Genomic DNA, 17,965 nt, shown 5'->3' with positions numbered 1-17,965 from the left:
GGGAACCTTCGGGGCGGGGGAGAATTCCGCGCTCCGGCAGCGAAACCACTTCTCACCCCCAGCCCTAAGCCCTTATCCCCGAGCTGGAGAATGCACTGGTAGCGCTTAGCTTGCACACTTTACTCCGCGCCCCGCCTGTAACAGCTTGGGCGGCCGACGCACCGCCGAGGTGCCAGAACGCCGGGCTGTAGGGCCTTCGCCCCTTACTGGTGAGCCCACGCCGCGGGGCGGGTCTATGCGCCCACTGGGCTGTGGGCCATGTCAGTCTTGGGAAATCGGGAGAGGGAGGAGGAGGCACACTCAGCCATTGGGCTCTTTCGGCTGTCAATCAAAATGACATCCGGCGACGGCCGCGGTCCCGGCTCGTTGATTGGAGAAACGTGGTCCTAGGAAGGACGCGGAGGGCGGGCTTCCGAATGAGGTGGGAGGTGGAAGGAGGGGGCGGGGAGGGAAGCGGAGGCTGGGGAGCTCCAGGCCGGCCGGCGGTGGCGGCGGCAAGGCCGGGACTCGGGCTGAGGGCCTGCTGTGGCGGCAGCGGCGGACGCCGAGCTCTGCAGCGGGTATCCGGCATATTCCTTTCCCCGACGTGGGGGCGGGGGTGGCGGGCGCAGCGCCGCGGGAACGAGGCTTGTGGGGTGAAGGGCGGCGGGGTGGAGCCCAGGGGCAGGGGGCTGGAGGCGGGAACGGGCAGGCGAGCGGGGTTCGCGTCGGGCCCGGGCCTCGGCTTGGCAGGGAGGGGCCGCGAGGCCGTTGAGAAAGCTAGCTCCGGGGTGGGTTGGACTGGGGAGGGCTGAGGGCACGAGAAGGCGTGGTGTGAGGCCCAGGCCTGGAGCGGGGTGGGGCCATCGGGACGGAGGGCGGGGTGGGGTTTGGCTGTGAGGGTGGGTCAAGGCCGCCTGAGTCGCACTTGTTCGCTGTTGCCCCAGAAGGCTAGAAGCCGAGGCACCGACAGCGGGCATGGCGACTTGGTCCCGGCCGGACTCGGGTATCCGGGGCGGGGTGGGACCGGGCTCAGACCAGAGGCCTGTAGCCTTACTCCGTCTTTAAGGGGCCTTGTCCGGTTTCTGGAACTTAATTGTCTCTTGGGAGGTTTTAGTAATAAATTGGCGTGAGAACGGGAGGGTAGTGTAAGCAGGAATTCTGAGTCGCAGTTGTGTTTACTTTAACCAAATAAGGAGTGTGTGTGTGTGCGTCCGTCCGTCCGTCCGTGTGTCCCTCTTCCCCGTTGGGATGAAGTTGGTAGCTGGGTCACAACAGTGAAGAGGAGAGTTATGTCTTGGTCTGTGAGGTTAATGGAAGCGCAAAAGTAGAGACCAGAAACTGAAAGGCAGGTTTACTCCCTCCCCACTTTGCTATCTAGGTTGAGAACTTGGCCTTATCCTGCTTAGGCTCAGAAGGTCATATTAATGAAAATAAAACCTGCCTATCACAAATTCTGGGTCGAATAATCCTCCTGCCTCACTGCTCCCTGCCCCCCCCCCCCCCAAAGCCCTCTCAGTCCCCCTTCCCCCTTTTAATGTGAGAGAGAGGAAAGGGAAACCATATTTTAAAGTTGGGAAAACAAAAGACATTATTTCGTGAGGTGGTGTCCTGAACGTAGCCCTCATGTCCTTTTACACACTTCTCCCATTAATAGTTTCTCCCTTCCCTTTAAAACGGGAAGGGACAGGGATTGTAGGCAGTTTTCTCTTGAGAGATGGAGGATACAACTTTTCTTTAAGTTAGGAAATGGGCTTCTCATGCTAAAAATAGAAGCTGGGTAGTGTGTGGATGGGGTGGGGGAGGGTTGGTAAATCAGACAACATGTAAAATATTTTGGATGCCCCGGGCATTATCTGCTTATCCAAAACAAGCTACCTTTTAGGGTATTACAAATTTAGTATCCAGAAACGGAGATCCTTTGTGAGCAATATTTTCCTTTCGTAGTTGTTCTCCCTATAACAGATTTTTGGTTTTCATTTCTTTGGGAGTAAAATAATTGACTTATTTTTCAATAAAATATGAAAGTGGAATTTGAACGTGTTTCCTGCCTTCTGCCTTGATCATGGTGTGAAAATTCTGGAATCTTATCCTGTTGCTCTTGTGATTCCCATTTCAGGTTTCTCTGGAAACCCCCCTGGTAAGTGTGGAGGAGGCGGGACACTCTGACCCAAGACAAAAGGCTTGTAGCTCCAGCCAAAGAAAATAAACCTTAGGGAGAAGGAAAAAAACAAAAAACAAAACCAACCCATCAGCTGTTCCTGAGAACAGCCTGCGGTGGAATCTACAGAGAGGACAACTAATGTGAGTGAGGAAGTGACTGTATGTGGACTGTGGAGACAGTAAGTCACGTGGGCCCTGAGGGCCTGGACTGGGTTAGCAACAGTTGTACATGCCGAGGTGAGGTGCTGAGAAGGGAAAAGTGAATGTGGTCTGGAGAGTGGCCTTGGCTTCGCAGGGTGTGCTTTCCTCTGAGGCCATCCGGGAGCTCAGCCCCTGTGTTCTGCCAGGGTGGGATACAGGGTTTGGCACTGAGGAGGGTAACTTGCTGGCTGGAGCAGCAGAGCAGTGGCCTTGATTTGTCTTTTGGAAGATTTAAAAACCAAAAAGCATAAACATTCTGGTCCTTCAGCAATGCTTTCTCTGAAGAAATACTTAACGGAAGGACTCCTCCAGTTCACCATTCTGCTGAGTTTGATTGGGGTGCGGGTGGACGTGGATACTTACCTGACCTCACAGCTTCCCCCGCTCCGGGAGATCATCCTGGGGCCCAGTTCTGCCTATACTCAGACCCAGTTCCACAACCTGAGGAATACCTTGGATGGCTATGGTATCCACCCCAAGAGCATAGACCTGGACAATTACTTCACTGCCCGGCGGCTCCTCAGTCAGGTGAGGGCCCTGGACAGGTTCCAGGTGCCGACCACTGAGGTAAACGCCTGGCTGGTCCACCGGGATCCAGAGGGGTCTGTCTCTGGCAGCCAGCCCAGCTCAGGCCTCACCCTCGAGAGTTCCAGTGGCCTCCAGGATGTGACAGGCCCAGACAACGGGGTGCGAGAAAGCGAAACGGAGCAGGGATTCAGTGAAGATTTGGAGGATTTGGGAGCTGTAGCCCCTCCAGTCAGTGGAGACCTAACCAAAGAGGTTAGTGACCACACGTCGGGGTGGGTAAGAAGGGTTTGGGGTTTCTGGGGGGCGGGGGCTGGTCTTGGTGGTGAAGGGGCGAGGTCAGTACTAACCCCTGTAAAGAACGAGAGTGGTTTGCGGGGCGGGGGGGCATCTCAGGCATTGTTCTTTGACGGGAATGAGCTGAATTGTCTGACCAGGATTGGGGGCTGGGAGCATTTCCTTGTGTTGAACCATTGACCCACCTCTAAATGTACCGTCAGGGCAGTGGGAGGTTCCTAGAACATGCCAGCGTGTTTACTGCTTGGATTTCAACAGGACTGCTGGAGGCCCCAGGGTGGGGGAGGGAGTGGTGTTGTGATGGGCTTTGGTGCCGTGTGTATCTGTTGCTAAGACACAAATACTTTGTGGACTTTTGCCTTGTACCTCCCCCCACATCAAAACACACTAGCATAGCCTGAAGTTCTCCTTTGTGTTCGGGCCTGTTGTTGTAAGGTCCTTGATAAGTCGGCTCTCCTGGGCTTGAGCCAAGGGGTAGATTTAGATGGCTATTCTTGGCCAGGAGAGGGCCAAGGCTCCCGTTCCTTGCTTAAAGGCCTGCTGCAGGGAGTAGGGAGTAGGGAGGAGAGGGCTGGGAGCTAGAAGAGAAGCTGCATTCGCTGCTTAAGTCAGCTTGCTCTGAGCTGTCAGAGATCTGTAGCTCCTGACACGTGGCTGACACACTGTTCTGGGCGGAACAGAAAGCCTTTAACGATGTGAATGGTTCCTGCTGCTCCCACCTCACTAGCATGATGATAAAACCACTTTGAGCTCTGTGTTTGGCCTGGGCTTGCCACTCAGCCTTAAGGAGCTTGAGAAAAGCCTGCTGCATTGTCCTGGCCATTAGGAAAGGGAAGGCTAAGGCTGGATTGCACTGGTCTGGGTTTTCCAGAGCTGAGTCCTGGGGAGCGGGGGTAGGGTATGTAAAAAGTTATAGAGGGGCTGCAGATCTTGGCTCTTTTCCGCCCACCAGTCAGACCAGGTTTTGCCTCTTGTCCTGCATTTGAGCCTGTTTCTGAGCTCATTTCTTTGAATGTTAGTGCCTGTCAGAGCTTGTGGCTTTTTCTGGGCCAGTGGTGTTCAACTGGGGACGATTTTGCCCGTCCAGGGGATAGATGGCCATGTCTAGAGACAGTTTTGGTTGTCACAACTGGAAGAGGTGCCGTCGGTGGGGAGAAGCCAGGGATGCTGCAAAACTTACTAAAAAGCACAGGACAGCCCCCAGATGTCAGATGGATCTGGCCCCACACATCTGTAGTGCCAGGGCTGCTCTCTGCTCAGCTGCCTCACTGGATCTGCTCTGAGAAAGACTAGAATTATCTGAGCACGGGAGCTGTGAGCATTCCTTACCTTACAGTGCTTCAGTTCTTAGATTCTTCCAGTGCCACTGGGAACTTTGCCTTTTTTCTGCTTCCTCTGTTCTTTTCTTTCAAATGGGCTTCAGTCTTGGCATGGTGGTCTGAAGAAGTATGCCTCCCAGCTTCCTCTTCCGTCCTTCTGTCCTGATGTAGCTCCCCAAGGGGTGGGGTGTGTAACTGGGCTCACTCCTCGGAACTCTGCAGGTTAAGCTCCATTCCTCTTCTTGTTGGGAGCTCTCCTGGGTTGGAGTGGGAAGTTTGGATATGGTTCGATGGGTTGGGGCAGAATGGGATGAGACTTTGACCCTGCTTTCTTCTATTTCTTGGCCTTCATGAAGGTTGTGCTGTCCCTGACCCCAGGTCTTCTCTGCTTCCTTTGGGGGTTGGGGGTGGGTCAGCGTTAGGGTCCTAGGCTGGGTGTGGGGGAAGGGAGAATTATTACGTGTCTAGAACAACATTTCCTCAGCAACTCAGGGATAAAAATACCCAGGTCCAGAGCATGTGACAGGCGCTGCTGGAGCTGGTATTCTCCCCCCGGGGGGCAGCACTCCCCCGCTGCGAGGCCGGTTCCATGGACAGCCCTAGCCCAGGCCCTTGCCGGGGATAGGATTCCCCTGGAGGCTGGCACTCCGCCCAGAGCAGGGGGTGGCTTGGGTACAACTCTCTCCTGGCGAGGAGCATTCTGTGACCAAGGAGAACATACTGTCCCTGACCTGACCTTAGGCTCGAGGGGTGCAGCAGTGAGGTTGGACGTTGGAACTGTGCTCCTGATTCTGTGGGTGGTGTTTTCCTGGCGTTAGAGATGTGGACCAGGGGTCCGGGGGGAGAAGCTCTTGAACGAAGCTGGAGTGAAGGGGGAGCATGGCGCACGTGTGCGGCTCCTTCAGGGTTGGCCTTCAGGCCCGAGGCTCCTTTCTGCCTGGGGTGAGCCCTGGCCAGCACTCCTTCGTCTCCTCTGGCCTGGGGTCGGGGGAACAGAGCCCCTGGCTCACAGCAGGCCTGGCCTCAGCTTGCGATCCTTAGGCTTCAGGACGAGCGGCTGCAGCCCTGCTGAGGAACAGGAAAACTCCTTCCACTTCCAGGGAAGAACTAGATTTCCCGAGAAGCTGCGGGAGTGGTTTCTGCCCAGTCCTGAGTGGGCTGGGGAAGCAGGATGCGACAGGAGGGAGAGTGGCACCCCTTCCCTCCCCCCCCCCCCCCAGGGCTCTCTCACTGCGCCACCCCGGCTGGCTGACTGGGCTGGGTGGGGCTGCCCGCCCCTGGGTGCGTCTCCTTGAGGAGACGGAGGCGGCCCAGGGATGGGCTGGTTCCTTGCGGCAGCTTCTCCAGCTGCCCTGGTGCAGAGATTGGCTCCCGGCTGCAGCTAGGTAACAGGCGGTGGGAGGGGATTGGCTCCTTCCGCATCTCCAGCGGAGACTTGGGGGAGGAGATTGGCTCTCGTCGCAGCCTAGGTAACGACAGTGGGAGGGGATTGGCTCTTTCCGCAGCCCAGCTGCTGACCTGGGGGAGGGGATTGGCTCTCCGCAGCCTCAGCAGTGACCTGCGGGGTGGGAGGGGGAGGGGATTGGCTCCTTGCTGCAGCCTAGGTAACAAGTTTGGGGGGCGTGGGGAGGGGGAGAGAGGGAGGAGCGGGAGGCTAGGCCCTGGAGGGAGCTGGCTCTCCTCTGCAGCTTGAGCACGGAGCATGGGGTGGGAGTCCCATCTCACTGCAGCCTCTGCGGTGAGCTCAGGGTGGGGGCTGCCGGGTGCCTGAGTGGAACTGGGGTTGTGAGGTGGGAGGGGGCTGCTTGAGGATGGAGGAAGGGGGCTGGGCTGGGCCGCCCAGGCAGCTGCACGGGCGGGGCACCCTCCTCGGGCCCCTCGGAGCTAGCAGGGGGCCACCCTTCCAGCCTGGTGTGCTCCCTGCAAGCCAAGAGCTCCTTGCAGCCCCCTGTCCGGCTTCCCGGCACCAGCTGCCCTGGGGCTCTTCTCGCAGACCATGACCCGCCTGGACCGCAGCTCTCACAGTGGTGGGGGCCATGCCAAAGGGAGCCGGCCCCTTAACTCTTTGCTGGCTGGGCACCGGGTGGCCCAGCCCCCCTCTGCTCCTGGGTCCAGGGCTTCTGTTCAGGTTGGTGTATGTGGGGAGACTGAAGGGAGAGGTACACCTGGGAGGTCTTGGGATCTGGGAGGGTTACGGTGGGAAAGGGGTACCTGGTCAGAGCTGGGGAGGTGGGTCTCATGTAAGGATATTGCTTTCTGGAAAGTGCTTTTTAAAAAAACCTCTGAATGGAAGGCAAGAGTTCAGGATTTCTTCAGCCACAGGGGAATGGCATGTGTAGGAAGCCCAAATGGCTCTTATTTATTGGGGTTCTATGCTGGTGGCTCTGGGGGTGGCATTTGGTGCAGGAACTGATCAGGAGCCACCAGGGTAGAGTGGGAAGGAGGAATTTTGGTCCCTGAGGTGGCAGCTGTGGCTGAGCGGTGATGGGGCCCATGTCCTTGAGTGGGTTGACTGACGGAGCGCCAGTGAGTCCTGGGGTGTGGTGAGGAAGGGAGTGAGAGTGCTGGTGTGAGGGGACACCGGGGGCCGGCCTTGGCAGGGGTGGGGTGCCCAGTGAGGATCATCTGACTGCCTGAGGCTCTCCTGGGACAGAGGCAGCCTGCTAGGATCAGCTGAGAGTGGGAATTCTGGCAGGGATGGATCTTGAGGTGAGCCTGGGCTTTGGGTGTCCAGCCTTACTCTTGGCCTCAGCCAGGGAAGGGGAATGGCTCTAGGAAGGTCTGGAGGCAGCCTGTCGTTGCCATTGGTTGCAGCAGGTGGTTGCAAATGCAGGGATTTTCCTCTCTGGCCCACCCCACCCCTTTATGCAAATGAAATGGCACCATAGGCTGATGCAAGCCTGGCCACCACGAAGCAATTCTGCATGACAGTTCGCCCTTGCCTGGCCTGGCCAGCATCCTACAAACCCAAGTTTGAAGGGATTCTTGTTCCCAGAATGAGAAGTGTCTCCTGCTTCCCCCTTCTTTCTTGTGTAGCGGTGAGGTGGCCCTGCCTTTTGGCCTGGCTGTGTCTCTGGTCCTGAGCCCACAGGCTTGTATGGGGTTGATCATGCTGGTAATTTTTGCTAGCTCTTGTGGTTTTTTTATTTTTTTTTTTGTTTTTTGGAGGCTGGTATCTGGAAATGGATGAATGAAGCCTTGTTGGTATGGAGGAGACAGAGGCTGGGAGAGCTGCTCCCCACTCCCGGGACTAATTGGAGTGATGCTAGGAAAGACCGCTGGATCCGAGAGCTAAAGTCACGGTGATCTGTCTTTCAGGACATAGATCTGATTGACATCCTTTGGCGACAGGATATTGACCTGGGGGCTGGGCGTGAGATTTTTGACTATAGTCATCGCCAGAAGGAGCAGGATGTGGATAAGGACCTTTGCGATGGAGCGGAGCAGGACGACACCTGGTCAGGCGAGGGTGCAGAAGCTCTGGCGCGAAACCTGCTAGTGGATGGAGAAACTGGGGAGAGCTTCCCTGCACAGGTACCCCCACCTCTGCCCACTTCTAGAAACTTCTCCTTAGAGAAGGCCACTTCTGTGGGATGAACCCGAATGTATCTTTTGGGTTGGGGTCTCTAAGTCACTTGGGCTGAGGAAGGGGGAGTGGATGAGCAACAGAAGCAGAGGGGCCAGGCCTTGGTAACGAACAGCACGGAGGAGGCAAAGCACCTAGCAGCTTCCTGTTTGCATCAGGACTCTTCCACTTTTCCTCTTTTCTTCCCTGGAGGTTGGGACGCAGGGGCAGCCATCAGCCCGGGCACAGAGGGAGAGTGTGGGCCTGTAGCCCTTGCGGCCCTCCTTCAGCTTCCCCCTTCGAAAGGCTGGGGAAGAGGCTTTGGCCTGCAGGCAGCCAAGGCCCAGGTCAGTCAGACTTACGGTTGCTGTTGCCACAGGTGCCTGGTGGGGAGGACCAGACGGCCCTGTCCCTGGAAGAGTGCCTTAGGCTGCTGGAGGCCACCTGCCCCTTTGGGGAGAATGCTGAGGTGAGCAGGACTCCAGGGAGAGCCCACCGAGCCAGCAGGGCAGCCTGCACGCCGTGGGTCTCTGTGCTGGCTGCGCGAGGGGCCAGCGCCCGGTGTGGCCTGCTCCTGGCTGCGGGGCTGAATTCAGAGGAAGGAAGAGACAGAACCTCAGCCGGTAGTCTCTGGGAGGAATGCGACGGTGGTCTTGCCTTCCCCCCCGTTAAAGCCTCTTGTGTTTTGCCCTAGTTTCCAGCAGACATTTCCAGCATAACAGAAGCAGTGCCTAGTGAGAGTGAGCCCCCAGGTCTTCAGAACCACCTCTTGTCTCCTCTCCTGACGGGGACGGAGTCGCCATTCGATTTGGAGCAGCAGTGGCAAGATCTCATGTCCATCATGGAAATGCAGGTAGGATTACCAGAGCAGGACACAGAGCTCTCGGACCGGGGGTGGGGGTGGGGGGTGTTCGCATTCAGCTGCTTTTTCACCGCTGGGAAGAGAACGGAGTCGTTCTCTGATCCATAGTAAAGTGGGGACGCTGAGAGGTCATTGTCTGGCTGTCTCCTTGGGGTACGGGGTACAGTCAGGAGTGGGGTTTGGGTTAGAAGCCCAGGGCTAGGCCTTCTAAAACAGGACTGTCCCCTAGGTATGCCTTCTTCCTTCCCTTTAGGTAGATAATCAAATGACCGAATGCTTCCAGCTTTAGCATTTCTAAAACCGGACATTCGTGTGGTGCGTTTTTGCAGCCGGCGCCAGCTCTCTTGCCCCTTACGGTCATCTAGTCAGCCCTTTGTTATTTTAAAGGTGAGGAAATTGAAGCTCAGAGAGGTTGAGTGATGTGCCCTTGGTCACACAGCAAAGTGGTACAGCTAGGTTTTCTCCCTCCAAGGCTGGGTGTTCCTTTCGCTGTGCGGATTTTACACTGAGGAGAGGTAGGCAGGGTTGGGTGTTTTTCCTTTCTTTCCTCTCCCTCCAAGGTGGGGGAGTCTGGCCAAACACAGCCGGGAGCTGGTCAGCCCTGCGTTGGGGTGGGCTCCACAGGGAGGACCTTCTCTGCCAGGTCCTAGTAGGTCTGGTGGATCGAGCAGGGCCAGGAGTGGACCCTGGGCTCTGGATTCCAGTCTCTTGCCTTTCCACCTGCGCAGCTGTGCCTGTGTTGGGTGCTTCCTGGTGGGAGCCCCCCCTCCCCGCCAGTCCCCGGGGGGGGGGGGAGTCTGCGCGGAGTGAACGGTGACGCTCTTCTCCCCCCCCCCCCACCGCCCCCCGCCAGGCCATGGAAGTGAACACTTCGGCGAGTGAGATCCTGTACAGTGCCCCTCCTGGAGACCCCCTGAGCACCAACTACAGCCTTGCCCCCAACACCCCCATCAATCAGAATGTCAGCCTGCATCAGGCATCCCTGGGGGGCTGCAGCCAGGACTTCTCACTCTTCAGTCCCGAGGTGGAGAGCCTGCCTGTGGCCGGCGGCTCCACGCTGCTCCCGCTGGTCCCCAGCAATTCCACCAGCCTCAACTCCACCTTTGGCTCCACCAACCTGGCGGGCCTCTTCTTTCCGGCTCAGCTCAACGGCTCTGCCAACGACACGGCCGGCCCCGAGCTGCCCGACCCGCTGGGGGGCCTGTTGGACGAAGCCATGCTGGACGAGATCAGCCTGATGGACCTGGCCATCGAGGAGGGCTTCAACCCCGTGCAGGCCTCCCAGCTCGAAGAGGAGTTCGACTCTGACTCAGGCCTCTCCTTGGACTCCAGCCATAGCCCTTCCTCCCTGAGCAGCTCCGAAGGCAGCTCCTCGTCCTCCTCCTCGTCCTCCTCGTCGTCGTCGTCCTCGTCCTCCTCCTCCTCTGCGTCCTCGTCGGCTTCTTCCTCCTTTTCTGAGGAAGGCGCCGTTGGCTACAGCTCTGACTCTGAGACCCTGGATCTGGAAGAGGCTGAGGGCGCTGTGGGTTACCAGCCCGAGTATTCCAAGTTCTGCCGCATGAGCTACCAGGACCCGGCCCAGCTCTCCTGCCTGCCCTACTTGGAGCACGTGGGCCACAACCACACGTACAACATGGCGCCCAGCGCCCTCGACTCGGCTGAGCTGCCAGCGCCCGGCACCCTCAAGAAAGGCAGCAAGGAGAAGCAGGCCGACTTCCTAGACAAGCAGATGAGCCGGGATGAGCATCGAGCCCGAGCCATGAAGATCCCCTTCACCAATGACAAAATCATCAACCTGCCAGTGGAGGAGTTCAATGAGCTGCTGTCCAAATACCAGCTGAGCGAGGCCCAGCTGAGCCTCATCCGCGACATCCGGCGCCGGGGCAAGAACAAGATGGCGGCGCAGAACTGCCGCAAGCGCAAGCTGGACACCATCCTGAACCTGGAGCGGGACGTGGAGGACCTGCAGCGCGATAAAGCCCGGCTGCTGCGGGAGAAGGTGGAGTTCCTCCGGTCCTTGCGGCAGATGAAGCAGAAGGTCCAGAGCCTGTACCAGGAGGTGTTCGGGCGGCTGCGGGATGAGAACGGGCGACCCTACTCGCCCAGCCAGTACGCACTCCAGTATGCCGGGGACGGCAGTGTCCTCCTCATCCCCCGCACCCTGGCCGACCAGCAGGCCCGACGACAGGAGAGGAAGCCAAAGGACCGAAGAAAGTGAGCCTGGGGAGGAAAGGGGGGTTGACGCTCACTGGGATGGAAACTGGAGAAGGGCTGGGCCTGGACCTGGACCTACAGTGGGGACTTGAATGCCTTCTTATCCAGTAGATCTTTTCAGATGGGATGAACTGCGGGTCAGTGGACAGGAAGAGGAGGGCGCAGGCGCTGTCTGGCTCGGCTTCCCGCCGTAGGGGGGGTTGGGGGGTGCGGAAGCAGCCAGACCGTTTGGGTGGACAGGGTCCTCACCCCTACTGTGTCCTCTGAGAGAAGGGGTGGTGCTGGCATTGCTGGAGGCCGACCGAGGCGAGGGTAAAGGGGGGGCGGATCTTGTGAGAGGAAAGTCGTAGAAAGTCTCATTCCTGGAAGCAAGGAAGGAAGGAAGAGGGATTAAAAAAAACCCCAAAAAAATCAAAGCGGGAAGAAAATCAAAGGACAGGTTAAGGTTGGCTCTGGCCAGGATACCAGGCGGCAGGTTTGAGGTGGGCCTAGGCCCTATGCATGAGTAAACCCCACTTCACCCCAGGGGAGGGTGGAACACAAGGCGGAATCTGGGAGGGGCTTTGTGGGTCTTTCAGCTCCTGCCCTGTGGCAGCCCTGAGAGGGGAGCTCTTGGATGTGTCCTGTGATGCTCTCATTTGGACGGGAGCCACTGGGACCCAACACTGGCTTGGGGGGCTAGGGTCAAAAAAGGAGAGGGAACGGGAAAGGGTCACGAGGCCCCCATGCCGTGTTGCAGCAGCCCCAACACCAAGCATGTCCCTCACTGCCCGGCCACTCCATCTCCCTCTGTGCCCGGTCCCGTCTCCTCCCCCCCCCCAGCTGAGGCCCCCCATGTTTCCATCAGAGCCTGCATGCGAATGCTGTTCTCTTCCCGCCCCTCCCCTCCCCGCTGCCTGAGCTCTGCTGCAGCTGGGGTGCCGGCGCACCCCTAGTGCTGAGCCTGTGGCCTCTGGGGGGCTGCTCTGAGGCAGGGCGTGTGGAGAAGCCAGGCAGTATTCAGCACAACACTGGGGAGTGACCCTTCCCTCAGGCCTCCCCTGCCAACCACTGGGCATGTCACTGGAGGACAAAACCACAAAACCCAGCAACAAAAACAAACTAGTCCTTTTAGAATTTCTTGCGCTTTGATTTTTTTAGGGCTTGAGCCCTGTTTCACTTATAGGGTCTAGAATGCTTGTGTTGAGTAAAAAGGAGATACCCCAATATTCAAAGCTGCTAAATGTTCTCTTTGCCATAAAGACTCCGTGTAACTGTGTGAACACTTGGGATTTTTCTCCTCTGTCCCGAGGTCTCTGTCTGCCTTTTTCTTTTTCTTTTCCTTTTTTTTTTTTTTTTTTTTTTGGTTTCTTTCTAGGAGAATGAGAAGTGCATGTAATGAGGGCTTGAGAGCACCTATCCCCCCCCAGGCTCTCGGCCACAGGCTGCTTCTCTACACCCCCAGTTTAGCAAAGGGCCCCAGGCAGGAGGACTGCCTGGGGGAGGCAGAGAGGGGAGCGCCAAGGTGGCCAGATGGTTCCAGGACCACAGTGTCTTTATTTTTAACTGTTTGCCACTGCTGCCCCCACCCCTGCCTGGCTCCGGAGTACAGTCAGCCCAGACTAGGAGGGGTGAGTTGTGGGGAGAGAAGGACCGATTCTCCTCCCCACTGGGGGGCATTCTAACTGAGCAGTAGGGAAAGAAGGCATGAGCCTGGGAAGTGCTTTTATAAATTATTTTCCTTGTAGATTTTATTTTTAATTTATCTCTGACCTGCCAGGGAGAGGAGAGAGAAAGAGAGATGCTGTGAGCACATGACAAAATAAAATAAAATAAAATGGATGATTCACTCTCAAGTGCAGTTTTTCCCTACTTTTAATTTAAACTGAGTAAAAGACCCCAGGAGGGGAGGACTGGCCATTGTGTGGCTAAGCCAGAGCTCACTTGGGAAGGTGGGTGGAGAAAGGGGAGGTTGACAATGAGGAATTCAGAAAGACAAAAGTCTTAAGTACCGTATTAAACCTTCCAAGCAGGTGTTGGTACCTCTTAACAGGGTTCGCTAGTTGAATCCTCAGAGGAAGGATTCAGAATCCTTTTTGGCCTTTCTCATAGGACTGGGCTAGGTGGAGGTGCTGTCCCTTGGCCCAGCTCCTTGTCTGTCCACCTGTGAGAAAATGCATTTTTAATCTTGAGCATGCTGTCCTTTCGCTGGTGGCCCCACCTGCCAAAGGAGTGCAGAGCATCGGCGAGTAGCCACACCAATGACCGGGACTAAAAACCCGAGAAATCCACGAGACTGACACATGCCCGGTACTTGCACGTAAGAGCAGGGCCGCAGAACTAGAGCAAGAAGCCAGACTCCAGGGCTTAAGGCATCAGAAAGCCTCCCAGCTGAGGTGAACAGAATCTGTTCTCCCTTCGAAAACCTGCTTTAATATCAAGCCTACGAAGAGCTGGATGCTTCCAGGTGCTGGGTGCTTGCTGGATCTGCCACCACATGCTGAGGTAGGTGCCTAGCAAATGCTAAGGAATGAATGCTCACCTGGCAGCCTGTGAAATTACTGGACGAGGTTTAGGACCAGAAGCAGTTAGTTGATCCCCATAATGGAATGTCCCGTGTACCACTGTGTGACCTGGCTTAGCCCCGTAGTGCTTTAATGGTGCTACTGGAGTATCCCAAGGGATGGAATAGAATTCATAACCTGAGTTTGTTTCAGTTTACACTGGCTTTTGTTTTTTAACCCCCATCTAGTTGGAAATTGTCATCAGATGAGCTCTTTCCTAATCAGGAATTAGCTAATGTCTGTAAGCCAGATAAAAGCAAGATTCTTGAAAAACGAATAAGACTAAAAATTAAGTTTGAAAAACTTTAATTCATGATGATAAAAAATACAAATATATAGAAGAGTAAATTGTGACAGGTAAAAGTCATGTTTTTGTATCTCTTCTAGAAATGTGTGTATTTTTAAGTACACAATTAGGCTGTAACTTTTATCTTGCTTTGCAATTTTAACCTAACATATTTAAAATTTTTAAGAGGAAAAAAAAAAATCATCTTACCGTTCGTGCTGCCCCTGCTCTGAGAAAGTACCTTTTTGTCACCCCCTCCCCCACGCCCCCTTATGGAGAGACGTACAGTTGTGTCTAGGATCCCGCTGATGAGCTGGGGCTTTGGGCCAAGTTGGTCAGCACTGGCTGTGGGGTTGACCTCTTTCTGCTGCTGGCAGGTGGAGTGGGTGCTCCAGCTTCAAGGCTTTCTCTGGCAGGAAGAAGATCCGAGGACTCGAGTAAGGCCTGTCAAAGAGCTGTTACCCCTCAGACAAGTGAGAAGAGGTCCTAGAGTCAGCAGCGAGATGAGCAGGCCTCAGGCTTAACTGAGCACCAGACTTCAAGGTGACCTGCTTGGGTGGGGGCGGAAGCCTGGCTTTGTCTTGACTTCAGCAGCACTAGGCTCCATTCGAGCCGATTTCTCCCCATGTCCTAATTCACATTAGCATTTGGAAGTAGACCCCTTATTTCAACCTCTGCCCTGCACAGATCTCACCTGTGAGGCTGGGCCCATTATTTCAGTGCCAATAAAAACAGAAATCCCGAACTAAGGGGAAATGTAGTGAGCTAGAGAATGCTCAGTGTCACCAAGACCTGGCCTCCAATGGCGGACTCTGGCCCCGACCAGGGAAAGTTGAACAGCAACAGTCAGCCAGTGAATGGGGAGTACTTTCCATGGAGCCCTGCGTTCCTCAGGCAGCCCTCGGCCCTTTTACAACCCCCAGCTAGGCCAGACTTTGCTGCTTTTCAGGTTTGTTTGGCAAAAGCTGGAAAAACAATAGAAAAAAATAACATCCCCACCATCTTCACGTCTCCTGCCTCACCCAGGAGGCACTGACCTAGACCTACAGCTTCAGCTCCAACTAACTTGTTTTATGGCACTACCAGCAAGAAGTCCATTTCACTGTTGACGCTATCCACATAAAAGCACAGGCACCAGACTGGTGGCTGCCTCTCTGCAAGTCATCTTCCCAACCAAGTATAGAAATTGTCTAGCAAAACCCACGTGCTTCATTATCATGAGTGGTTGAGCCTTGTTATCACTGATCAATCTGGGACATGAAAGGGACTCACAGACCTTCAATTTGTCATTCTGTCAGCCTAACAAGAACCTTTCACCTTTCACTTTTCCCACAGAGGCCAGCCATCCTCCTTGCCTCTAGTTTTGAACTTCGTAGTGCAGAAGGAACGTGTGGGGCTTAGTATATACATGGAACTTAGCACATGATTTGAGTTCTACTCCTTGTTCTGTCCAGGACTTTTTGAAGTTCATGTCAGCCTGAATTAGTTGAGACACAGAATCCAGTGCACGGATTGTCTGGAGGAGTTTGGGATCCCACTAAAGAGGTGTGTTCTTAAAGCTGGTTCTTTTCCAGTCTAACTGCAGAATGGATAGGCTGCACAGTATTTGTTACTTAATTCCAGATGCTACCTCAACCAAGGAAACAAAACCTAGTTTATACTTGGGGGGAGGCAGGGAAAAGGCTAAGGAGTTGGTGCTCTGCCTTTTGTTTTAAACACAAATTTAATCAGGCTAATTCAGTTGTCTTAAACCTTCCAGTTCTCAGCTAGGGGCTGAAACAGTAATTTAAACAATGAGCCAGTGCCCTACAGCTGGGCCCCAAAGTAGCCCAGTCTGACCTGAGGCTATGCAAACAATAAATGGCAGGATTGGTCAAAGTCAACTAGGATTTAAAAATCCCTGTGGGGTAAACAGTGGCTCTGGTATTATCACAAACCACCAAGGTTACAATGCAGATCCAGATACGCTATTGAATATTTTAACACAAAGCTATTTAATGTAAGTAACAACTACAGAACCAAATTATCAGTATATATCGTAAACGACGTTTCAACCTCGCCTCATAGTCCTGCTGCCTCACTGGCTTAAGGTTGGGCGGGGGGGAAGCCTTAGAAAACAGAATACTTGCTCTACCGGCCCCCCATAGAGCAGGACCAATTATGTTTCATCCCAGTGCAAGATGGTTTTATTTTGGATTTCATTTGCTTTCAATATTCAGCAATTTATTCAGCGGGAAGCTCCCAAGGCCGAGGTCAATTAAAAGTCATCCACAGAAGAGAGCTGAGCAACTGTGAACACATTAGTTAGAAGAGCAGTAATTTCTGAAGAAAACCTCAATGCTGGACAGTCAAACCAACGTGATATGCAGATCACAGATTGAGGATTGTCTCCGGAATCTTTGAGCTCCACCATCACCAAGCTTCCTTAGCCACACGACAACACCTGGATGCGTCTGCGCAGATTGGTTCCTACCGCTGAAAAGCAAGATGAAGCTGAGATGCCTGCCTTTACTAAAGTGGAATGCTAGCCTGGTAGTGATATTTGTATTTCAGTTGTATGCTAGAGGGGAAACACTGAGCCTGGACTTAGTTGAGTCCTATCAGCCCTAAATTTTAAACAAGATCTTTTTATCCTCACGAACGACCCAACTTGCAAACCAGATTAATACAGTATCACAGAAACTGATCAAGTTGATTTGATCTCAAACAGAACCCGGGTCCGTACATAGTTTAGGATCTGGAGCCACTGTAGAAAATTTGGATTTCAGAGTTCCAGTTCCACCAAATTATTTTGGAGTAGCAGTTTCCTCTCATTTTCCCTTTCTCTGTGATGGAAATAGGGACTGTAACACACATTCCACTGTCACAGGTCATAAAGATGTCCTGAGCATACATGGCCAAACACCAAATGGCCATGTTAAAATCAAATTGAGCTGAGTTGGAATGAGTTCTGGAATATAAGATTGTATCTGAAAATAAATACTTAAAAACTCAACTATTAAACATAGTTGTCCAAACTTTCAAATCACACTGAAAAGCAGAAATAATTATTCCTGAGCACTGTCGGCTGACAGATTGCCTCTGTGGTCATTTACTGTACTAACTTGAAACTCAGTTGAAGACAGTGGAGGACACCTCAGATGGTGACTGGTCCCCAGATTAGTAAGCTCTTCTTCTGAAATAGCAACTAAGGTGATCCCGTCTCCTCTTCAACTCCCGGCTGGAGTCCCTGATGACGCAGCCTCACAGAAGCCATCCAGCTTGCCTTTGTGCTGCCTGAAGAAATCCTCTCCGAATACCTTCTAAAACATGGAAGCTTTGTTGTGCCTCTGTGTAGCTTTTATTTCCAACATTTCTGCACGCATCTGTGGCTTCAACAAGCACTTGAGAAAATTTTATACCGAAACCTTTAATCTAGACATGTGACAGTTGGCTTTCAAAAGATAACAAAATTGTGAAAATCTATCCTCACTTCCATTTTCATGCATGCATTATCAATTTCAGCATCTTCCTGGGGGGAAGAATGAGAGGGTTTTACCAGGGTTCAGGAATGCCAGAAATGGCAATTAAGTAGGTTCCAAAGGTTAAGACTAAAGCTTAACAGCACTCCATTCTGGACACACACCAAGGCTGAAGGCTAATTTCAGTGCATCTAATGAGGCAGAAGAGAACCAGAACATCTCTGTCCACCACACCCCACCTCATTCAACTAGCAGCTGTGCTGCTGCCAACCACCAGGACATACCCAGACCTCTATGCAGAAAGACTGCCTCCCGGGCTCCGCTTTACCTCATCTCTCCATCATCTCCCCAAACTCCTAGGAGGCTCGCTTTTTTTTTTTTTTAAAGATTTTGTTTTTGGGTAATCGCCACACCCAACGTAGGGCTCTTAACTCACAACCTTGAGATCAAGAATTGCATGCTCTACTGACTGAGCCAGCCAGATGCCCCAAAGAGGCTTTTTGAAAAAAATATTTATGCATCAGTTTATTTGGAACAAATGCTTTGTACT

At 54.0% G+C, this 17,965-nt stretch overlaps 1 protein-coding gene across 4 annotated transcripts; it reads left to right on the top strand.

Moving 5' to 3' along the window:
• Window positions 1-428: 428 nt before the first annotated feature.
• On the top strand, window positions 429-12,946 carry NFE2L1 (nuclear factor, erythroid 2 like 1). 4 transcript variants are annotated; one of them, XM_027625280.1, is made up of 6 exons: window positions 429-560; window positions 2,099-3,123; window positions 7,836-8,018; window positions 8,429-8,518; window positions 8,744-8,902; window positions 9,765-12,946. In XM_027625280.1, exons 2-6 carry the CDS (start codon window positions 2,614-2,616, stop codon window positions 11,127-11,129), a joined length of 2,307 nt encoding a protein of 768 aa, XP_027481081.1. In that variant the 5' UTR covers window positions 429-560; window positions 2,099-2,613; the 3' UTR covers window positions 11,130-12,946. The 4 variants fall into 4 exon arrangements, with proteins under 4 accessions (XP_027481081.1, XP_027481079.1, XP_027481082.1 ...); XM_027625278.1 differs by having other exon boundaries at window positions 7,803-8,018; XM_027625279.1 differs by lacking the exon at window positions 429-560 and adding an exon at window positions 887-985 and having other exon boundaries at window positions 7,803-8,018.
• Window positions 12,947-17,965: the final 5,019 nt, after the last annotated feature.

This window comes from Zalophus californianus, chromosome 16 (genome assembly GCF_009762305.2).
Source record: "Zalophus californianus isolate mZalCal1 chromosome 16, mZalCal1.pri.v2, whole genome shotgun sequence".
Lineage (NCBI taxonomy): Eukaryota > Metazoa > Chordata > Mammalia > Carnivora > Otariidae > Zalophus > Zalophus californianus.
Note: the sequence above shows the minus strand (reverse complement) of the source record. Positions and strands in the feature narration are given on the sequence as shown.

Coding starts and splice junctions, on each gene's coding strand:
- NFE2L1 (XM_027625278.1), top strand. CDS start 2,614: ATGCTTTCTCTGAAGAAATACTTAACGGAAGGACTCCTCCAGTTCACC. Junction 3,124..7,802: donor GTGGAGACCTAACCAAAGAG/GTTAGTGACCAC, acceptor TCTGTCTTTCAG/GACATAGATCTGATTGACAT. Junction 8,903..9,764: donor TGTCCATCATGGAAATGCAG/GTAGGATTACCA, acceptor GCCCCCCGCCAG/GCCATGGAAGTGAACACTTC.